The following is a 9,879-nucleotide window of genomic DNA, read 5'->3' as shown; positions in this document are numbered from 1 at the left end:
AGTCCGCCATGTTGAACTGGCATGTTTCTACAGTAGCCCAGAACAGACAAAACAAACACTGGCTGTGGATAGAGCCCTACGCGTTTCCATGTGTTTTGCAGCCACCATAATTTCTCCTTTGCACTGGACCTAAAGTCTTCTTTTCTGTGCAAATTCATCTCACTAGGTATTCCTATTGATTATATTGTATTGTTATTATTTTTTTATTTACAATTAGTGTGTTTTTCCTTTCCACTGCTTTTGTCTCTTTTTGTGATCACTGCTCCTCAGAGGTTGAGATCAGAAAGTCAACATGTAGAAGAACATGGAGAAACATCCTTATCTATTCTTTTTTTTTTCAGAAACAAATTGTATTGACAAATTGACTTCCTGTAAAATGTTTCATATGATTTCTCACTTTCAAAAAACATGATGTTTTTATTTATGTGGTATTCAGAAGTCAAGAGAACTTTTAATTTCAAGTGTGAGTCATCACCTCCGTTTTTCTTCCTGCAGGTCGAAGCGTCCCATTCCGCTGTCCACACCAAGAATCGATGCCTCTGCTATTCCCATGATCCCTCACCAACAGGTAATATACCCATAATGCATTTCTAGTGTCGCAAACTGCTGTAGACGCCTCCTGTACTCAAATCCATCCTAGATACTGAGATCAGACTGATCAGATGTTATCTGGTATTGATAACAATATTAAAGCTTTTTTTTTTACTTTCACTGGTGGCAATAACTTATCTAATTTGTCCTAAAGAACAGATATAAACTATCTAGTTAAGAGTAAAGTAAAGAGTTAAATATGCTGGCTAAAATATATTTTTCAGTACAGATATTAACAATTGATACACATTCATTGAAATAGTGAAAATAGTCCAGTAGATCACATCATATCGCTCGATTTGCCTTCATGTTTTGATCGTTTATTATTTATTATTATGCTGGGTTTTTAGTTGCTGCTTCTTTTAAGCACATGTATAGATTTATCCTCTATCTGTAAGCATCACAATCTGGACAGTTCGGGCTGGGAAAACTGGCCAAAAGTGAAAGTGTTCTGCTCTGCCAAAAGAGTAAACAAACAAAAAGCTGGATGAATGAAGGTTCACACATTCACACATACAGTGGACATTATCTCTCTGAAGGGCAGATGAATCTGTCACACTGGTTCAACAAAGTGAGTTGTCACCTCCTGGTGGCTGCAAGAAGAAAGATCTATGTTGTCCTGATACATGCAGTAACACAGATTGTTGGGTAAAAAGGTCCAGTTTTGATGGACTCTACAATAGCTGAGACACTCTGATGCTTGTTCAATTGGAAACCTTTCAAAAGCCACTGGATGAAGACGTTTGGTTATCAAAATAAAATAACCAATATCTTTAATCCCTGAAAAGATGATGTTTTGTATATAGGTGTTTTTCACCCAACAACAAAGATATACAGACTTTGTTTATTTTCTAATTAAATACATTTTGTCATTACATTTATCCTAATTTTCGCCTTTAACCACTAAGAGATATTGATAAAATACTGATAATAATTATAATGTATATACATTTTGAAAATATGAATGTAATTACAAAAAGAAAACGTTCAATAAATACATTTATTTTTAAGTATTATAATGTAGAACACATATTATATAACGCTGTATAACAATGGGGAGACAAAGGTAGCAGAGATACAGAAAATCACATTTTACCATAAATTGATTTTGTGATTTAATTTCTTTTTTTTTTTAAATACATGAGCAATTGATGAAGAAATAACATGCGAAATATGGTCAGTTTTATTAGGCTAATAAAAAATATATAATAAGACAACATTTACAGCAGAACTTTATATTTATAGTTCTCTGCTCCCTCCCCGTCCCGTCTCCTCTCCCCTCCTGCTCCATCCTAAACCTCAGTCAGTGCAGGTCAACGGCCGCCTGTCGGCCTGCAGTGTCTCCTCCGGGCCTGTAGAGGCCGACTCTCCTGGAGGGAGAGCAGCGGTCAGCCCCTCCCAGAAGAAGCAGTATAACTCACCAATTGGCCTGTACTCAGAGGAGACTCTGAGAGAGATGGCGGCCATTCAGGCGGGTCGGCCTGCGGGGTACGTAGACACGAGGAGGCCAGACAAGACGCTTAATGAGGAAGTGGAGGAAACGTAGCAGGAGTGTTTCTCAGAGGCAGAGCTGCTCTGCTGATAGAGGGGATAAAAGTGATCCCCTAAGCTGACACACTCTGATGGTTTCATTTAGTTGTATTTCCATCATATTGTGAGAGGAGCTGCTCCTCAACCCAGTATCACAGGAGAGCATGCAATAATAATAATAGAGGATACAGCGCCTAGATGTAAAAAGTACAGACCTGCCATACCAGCAGGGAGCTAGCGTGAACCAATCGTGCTGTCACTTACTGGTTTGTGGAGTACCATTTTGAAGCCTTGAGTTTGGCACTGTGGCCATCGCCATGTTGGTTTTTCAGCAGCAGGGCCCTACTGCGAGTTGAGCTGCTCTTAGTGACAACTTGTCCATAGCAAGAAACAATGGAAGCTCGCCTGGTCCATTGACAGTATATATAGACACAGCTTCCAGATCTGTGAAGTGAATCTAATGCAGAACAATGCGGTCATGTACCTCCATTCTGTGCAATGGCCAGCAGGGGGCAGCTCCATGGGCTGCAAAAACAGCCTGATAGAACTGAGCCATACGGAGAAATTAAATCAGATCAAACTTTCAAACTAGGCAGTGCTGATCAGATATGAAGCAACATTCTGTTACTGCGTTGCCTGCTCTATTCAGAAACATATCTTAGTGTACTGTTTATTTGGAATACGAGAACGTATGTAACCAGGCAAGCCACCATTGATTCCTGCTACAGAGTGTTTGCTTTGTCCCTTCTGAGCTACTGAAGAAATATGGCAGTTCAGCAATCTAGGCAACCCACAGTGTCTGTAGATAGAAACACAACAATTCCTATATTCAGGTGATTAGACACAAATTAAAACATACCCATGCATATTATATTCCATTTCTTTGGTTTTTTGGCTTTGTTCAGCACTACCAATGATGTTTTCTGTCCTTACACAGCAGCTCTACCTCTGAGATTCCAGCTGTTTTTCAGCAACATTATCCTGCCATGTTGACTGACGCGTCGAGTAAAGACTCCTCTCTCTGTTGAACTTTAACAACGAAAAGAAGGAGAAAAGTGGGCACATCAGAACATTCAGTGTCTTAAAGTCTCCAAAAAATAAAACCAGGGCTGGATTTTTTCACCACTGAGTGTTGGTGAGGAGTGAGGAGGAGGATCAGGCAGCTCAGCCAAAAAACACTCTACACACACACATACACACACACACACAAATCCTGTAACAGATCAAAATACACACTTTCATTTAGCAGTGGTAGCATTACAAAGCTGTGATGATGGGAGAGAAGTATGTGACTGTTACCATAACCATTCATCATCATAGCCACACGCACACACACACACACACACACTTACCCAGCATGCCTGTGGTGTTTCCTCAGTTCACAATGTGATTAGGTTACTGTGTCACCGAAGAGGCCAAACACCTGTTGGTTCCTCTGGCTGCTGTTAAAGGTCAGGGAACCTTTCGGGCACACACACTAACACACACACACACACACACACAGACACACACACAGTAGTTACTATTTTCTCAAACACACAAGTCTCAATTGAACCATAGAGGTTTAAGTTTGACATTCTGGGAAATACTCTTATTCGTTTTCTGGTGGAGAGTTAGAATCTCAGATTGATTCCACTCTTATGTCAGTATGCTAAATAACAAAGACATGATACACTGGTAACGAGCTCCTCTAAGTATAAGCGAGAACAAAATATAAAATATAACATAAACATCAGTAGATAACAAGAACGAAACCACTGAATCCAACAAATAAATCCTTAATTCACTAAGTTAGCTGAGACCTTTTGTTGAACCAGAAACAGTCGTAATATTGCTTTCATTCGTGACCAGACTCCTAACGGTAATTTTACCTCTTAACCAAATCAAAATAAAAGTCACCAAAACTGTCTTTGTTAGTCGTTTTATTGTTCCAACAATCACCAATTCTTAATCACAGATGTAGATGGGAAAAATGGCAGTTTTCAGTCCTTTCCTCAAAGCCAGATGCACATGGAGGGACTCATATGCACGCACCGCCAGACTGGCTATGTAAACAAACCACAGAGAGGCTGCGATAGCAACACAGGCAGAGGGAGTGTGATATCATTCTCTTCTCAGGACACCATAACTCCACTATATCTTTAAATAGTAAATGTTTAGCTGCTATATTTAAGGTTTAAATCTCTTATATATAACCTTTAAACTTCCTGATCCTGTGACCCATTCCAGGTTCCTTTGGTATGAACGGCACTGCCTTTAAAAACTGATGCAATATAAACCTCATTACAAACCCAAGCAGACTGTGGAACTGATGTTTCCACTCAGTGTCACTTAATTAAGAATTTCTCTTCATACTCAGATTGGACAGATATTGGAGTCTTGATCTTAACCTGGGGTCATCTTTGACCTCTGACCTTTAATTCTTCCCTCTCTGTAGCCTCTGTTGTCCTGATGTTCTAACATCAGTTGTAACTGTCACTGACCGCAATATTAAGAACAATGTGTAAACGTATTATCTCATGACCTTTTCTTCTCTTCTTCCCCTCTGTTTTCATCGCCTTGCTGTTGGTCAAACAAGGTTTTCTCCCCCGCTGCTCCCAAGTTAGTATCCTCTCCTGCTGAATGCATCTTGGATGTGTGTTTGCTCTGTAGTTTGGTCCTTTTAAGGCATGGTTTGGTACTGTGGATGTCATAGTGTTCTCTTTTGGGATAAAGTGCCGCCTGTAGTCTTTTTTTAATCATCAGTACATCACTGTCCCATAATAGATATCTGGGTAAAATTACCATAAGAAAACAAGTCCATGGTGGAAATAGTTTCTATTTCTACTGATTAAGACCACGCTCACAACGTCCTATCAGAAAGAGCCCTTTTCTCGCTAAGTTGGACAAATTCTACAACATGTTAGGTGACGTTGACTAATAGAAGCACAGAGTGCTCTTCAGCAGTAAACATGGTGAAGTGAAAGAGGCATGATTTTGTTGGTGCTGCGAGGTGGAAGGCACCTCCACACGCCTCCAGAACAATCACTTAAATAAAGTAAGCATGAATGTTGGATCGTCGGCTTGGGAAAGACTTGGGGAGGAGGTTACAGACGTTCTTGGATGATCCGACAAGTCTTCATTTGAAGCATAAAATGAAGGGTTTGTGAGAAATCACTGCTACTAATTGTTATACTTTCTAGTTCTTCTTAGAGTTTGTTTTAACCTGCAGGAAGCACCAGATAGGTGGAGCTTATGGGCAAATTTGACTCCATAAGTTGACGCCAGCAATGTGTGTTTGATTAACTTTGCTCTTCTGCGGTTTCTGTTCACCTCAAACCCATTCCACCCACCTGGTACTCCAAGTACAAACAGTTAAAACAATTAAAACAAACAACTTTCTACCAAAGGACATTTTGTGTGTTTTGTGTGTGTTATCAGTGAATGTGCATTATTGTGGTTTGCTGTGTTTCATACTGAAAAGCTGGAAAGTTGTTGTGGAGCTAATCACCACAAGGCTGATGGTCTTCTTCTCTTTCAACTAAGGAGACAAATGGGTTTCCAGTTAATGAAGTAGCAGCAAGTTAATTAGCTGTCGAATCCCTTCTTTTTTGTTTGTTCTGCTGGTGTTTGTGGTGTGCTGATTGGCTCTGCATGCATCCTTAGACACATTATGAATAATATAAACAAAATGCTAAATTTAACTGATGAAATGCTGGCAATGTTTCTGGTCTAATGCAATCATCTACGTTATGTCTCTTGGCATTTGTGTAAAGGTCACTGTTTGACATGTTTTTTCTGAGGCTTGATTGATGCCGTATTCGATAGATAAGATCAAATCGTCTCTACTTAAATGTTTAGCTTCTGGTCTGTTTTGTTGGTTTATTTTTTTCCTCCTTCATGTAAAAAGAAGATGATCTTGTTCCTGTAAAGGACTTTGTTACGAAGAAAATTATAGAAGGTGCCGCCAATGAGGGAACATTCAGTGAAAATGATCTACTTTCTAATGAAATACATATGTTCAAGCTTTATTTGACAGACAATGTGCCACACAAACCACAAAAGAAAAAATGTGAAGCTGTTGACAGTCACACAAGACAGGGTTTAAAATAAAAACAGCACTTTATCTGGATTGGATCCTGTTGGTTGAAAGGGACCTCTGGCAGCTTCATTTGGATTGAGTTGTATAAGCTGCCATTGGTTTGGCACATCTGCTCTGTAAATCTACTGCAACCTGAGTCAGGTGCAGAGTGAGAAGAGCTTCACTGTGACACAATCTGCTGTTTATACAGTACAGGATTAAAGAGAGGGCTTCATTTGTTCCTGACTCAGTTTCTTCCAATATTAGACCATATATTCTGATCGGATGTGAATATTTCTCACAATCTGTAACATGCAGGTTCTTTGTCTCTCTTATTCTTTTTTTAAATCATCATTGCAAACCCTCCCTCTGCCAGTTAGTACTGTTAGCAGGTGTCTCATTTTTTAATAAGCTTTAGCACTGATATCTGTGAGTTTAGTTGTCCTCTGCTGCGAGGCTGTAGTGTAGTGGAAATACATTTTATCACAGATGGGTTTGGCATGGCACAGCAGACCAACCAGTGGAAGTAGCAGATGTGCTCGGCAATTCTGTCATAACACATTAACACATTATGGTTGGATGTACGTCGTAAAGTGTACAGATACTGTGTGTCCTTGTCACCTCCTACCCGATCAACACTGCAATATATGTGCAACTCTCAGCAGAGATGAGAAGGAAACGAGATGGCTCTGTCTTTAGCTACTTCCATAATCAGCTCTGAAAAAAACAATGTGTTACGATGCATTATTTTAGTTTTGAATGTAAAAATTCCTTGCTTCTCAATATTAGCTAAGATAACTTAACATAGTGTGAGAGTGAGTCATATTGCTTTCTTAGCAACTATGTTGAGAGTTGCACGTGTGCAGTACTGATCAAGCAGGATGTACGGATCGGGCAGTACAGCCAATCATAATGTATTAATGTGTTACATCATCTAAAGCAGTTTGCAGGCCAAGTACATCTGGTACCTTCACCAGCTCGTCGAAAAATAGTGTGAATGTGGAATTATGCATTCCACATTCCCAAAAAAACTGCAGGGATGATGTATTTTTGTAGGCCAACCCGGAAGCTAGCATCATGCTGGTTCCTTCGACAAAAAGCCAATAAGCTCTTTGGTGAACAAAGGTTTATAATACAAGTTTTGTGTGTGTGTTGGTAGGATCTTACTGGTTGTTTTTGCCTTGAGCATGGCTGGCCTGGATGTTTTTCTTTTTAAAACAAGCCATCAACCCCATCACCAACCTTACTGTTTCCTGCCCTCACATACTTCCTTTCTACCTTTTCCTCCAACCTTTCCTTCAACCTCGTTCAACTCGTTCCTCTCCGTCACACCGCTGCCCCTCCTGCCAACAGCGCCGGCTTCAACCCTGGTGCTCTGGACACCGCCCTCTCTACCCATAAGCCCATAGAAGTGAAGGGTCCTGGCGGCAAGGCCACCATCATCCACGCCCAGTACAACACTCCCATCAGCATGTACTCGCAGGATGCCATCATGGACGTCATCGCAGGACAGACGCAGGGAAAGGGGCATGACGCTGGGTAGGAACACCTCCTCTTCCCTCCTCAATCCTTCTTTATTGTGTTCTTTCTCCACTCCCCCTTTTTTTTTTACTCTTGCTCTTTTTCTTCATTCTCTTCACCATCTCTCCATTTATGCCTCTTCCTCTTCCTCCTCCTTCCGTCTTTCTTCCTTTGCTTCCTTTTTGTCTTTCCTTTGCCACTGGATGCACCAGCATCTCAGACCAAAACAGTGTCAAAGAAATAAAATAAAATTCACCAAAAACATCTTTGTTAGTCTTTCCACAGTCTTTTCAGCAATCACCAACTCTGATTTGGTCAAAAGAAACCCATAATTCACAGAATTTGATGTGAAGACCATTTGTTTAATCATTAACAGCAACCGTAATATCGCTCACGCTAGCCATCAGACTCCATAGATAAAAACATTGTCATTTTACTTTGCATATCCAGTCCCTCCTCTAATGGCACTTTTTCTAAAGTTTTTAGGATTTTCTTTGCAATGGAATTGCAGGAGAATGTGAAAATGGTCAAAATAGTTGTGATTTTTAGTATTCATTAAAAATCAAGGCAACTTGTTTCTGTGAGAATAACATTGCTAGTAGCTTGGTGACGAATCACTCAACGCTTTGCACAGGGGACTGCTATGATTGGTGAAACTTGTGGAAAACAACAATGATTGGGCCAATTTGTGGAGAAGCTGCGGTGATTGGACAAAATTTGGGGCAACCTTGCAATTTGAATTTGCCTTAACTCCACTCAAAGTGGACAGAAACAAAATAAAACTCACTAGTTGGTTGAATTAAATCCTTAATTCACACGTAGATGATAAAAACAGCAGTTACAGTCGCTCTCCTCAGCTGCACACGGAGCAGACCGGCTATGGTAACAAACCATAGAGAGACTGTGATAGCAACACAGGCAGAGGGAGTGTGACACCATGACTCCAATATATCTGTACATAGAGAATAGCTGTTTGCTGCTGTATTAATGTTTGAAATCTCATATATATAACCTTTAAATAAATATTAAATTATTTTAATTCAAGTTACTTTGTCGTACATTGAGGTGACCTTGTGGACAACATTAACTAAGTAACACTTCCTTACTTGAACATATTTCAGTCAGTAATTATTACAAAATGATATACAGTAAATGTTATTTCAGGGACACTCTCTTTATTCCCTTCCTCCTTATTCTTCTTCCTCCCCCTGTATCCCTTTCTCAGTCTGTCTTTATATTTCTCTTTCCCTCTCAGCTCGCACTGATGGATATTACAGTCATTAATCCCACATATTCTCCTGTCCTTGGCCCGTCCTTCCTCTTCCTCCTTTATGTTCTCATGTCCCCTCTTTTCTTTAAAGATCAGCCTGGATCACATTAGCTCACATTAGTTCTGACTGTTGTGGAGTTTGTCTGGATGTCATTTTAAGTTTAAAGTTGGTGATTTCTGAAGGTTAGAACAAAGAGTTGCAGTGTTGGTTATATGAAAGTGTGCAGGTGTTAATGCTGTTTGTTTGTGGTGGATTTACAGTTGGCAGTGTGCAGCAGTGTTTGTGTAGTTGAGTAATGCAATTCTGTTTCAGTCACTAATGGAGTCTCTGAGCAGTTAATCAGACACACCCTTACATCAGTATCCTAATTTATTCCTTACCTTCACCATCAGTTTAGAAAATACAAATTTACATTTACATTCACGTTTTCTCGACATACAGCATCTGCAAACACATCTGCATGCTAGTTACAGCACATTACAGTACAGTGCAGCTGGTCTCAACTGTCTGAGACTACATGTAAATAGTTTAGACACAAATTAAAATGTACAAAAAAAGAAAAAGCATGTGACAGCGGTACAGAATGTTTCTTGTAGTCTCAAACTTGACTTCAGTTAATGGTTGAGATGTAATACATAGATACATTTTATTGGATTTAAAGAAAAATGTAATTTAAATTAAAGATCCCCTCCAGACATTTATTAAGACATAATACAATAGTCTATTTGGAACAATAATGTGTGTCTGATTTGGTTTTTTTTCTGCAAAAATTTACAATTTCCAGATCGAAAATCCTTAAAAACGACTACTACTCCCTCTACCTCTTAAAAAAATTCCACAATCTATGGATATGCACATTTTGTTCATTTCTAAAGTTTTCCTGCTGGACACAAGATGTCTCCTACT

At 39.6% G+C, this 9,879-nt stretch overlaps 1 protein-coding gene across 3 annotated transcripts in view; it reads left to right on the top strand.

The window, feature by feature from the left end:
* The window catches only part of LOC118329150 (PDZ and LIM domain protein 7-like), a 48,763-nt gene that overhangs the window by 22,201 nt on the left and 16,683 nt on the right, over positions 1–9,879 (top strand). For all 3 annotated transcript variants that reach the window (XM_035663132.1, XM_035663133.1, XM_035663131.1), the window contains exons 4-6: positions 496–568; positions 4,700–4,722; positions 7,535–7,720. In XM_035663132.1, coding sequence (XP_035519025.1) covers positions 496–568; positions 4,700–4,722; positions 7,535–7,720 — 282 coding nt within the window. The remainder of the gene's footprint in view (positions 1–495; positions 569–4,699; positions 4,723–7,534; positions 7,721–9,879) is intronic.

This window comes from Morone saxatilis, unplaced genomic scaffold (genome assembly GCF_004916995.1).
Source record: "Morone saxatilis isolate NCDOM2014 unplaced genomic scaffold, NCSU_SB_2.0 Contig19, whole genome shotgun sequence".
In the NCBI taxonomy this organism is placed as follows: domain Eukaryota; kingdom Metazoa; phylum Chordata; class Actinopteri; family Moronidae; genus Morone; species Morone saxatilis.
Note: the sequence above shows the minus strand (reverse complement) of the source record. Positions and strands in the feature narration are given on the sequence as shown.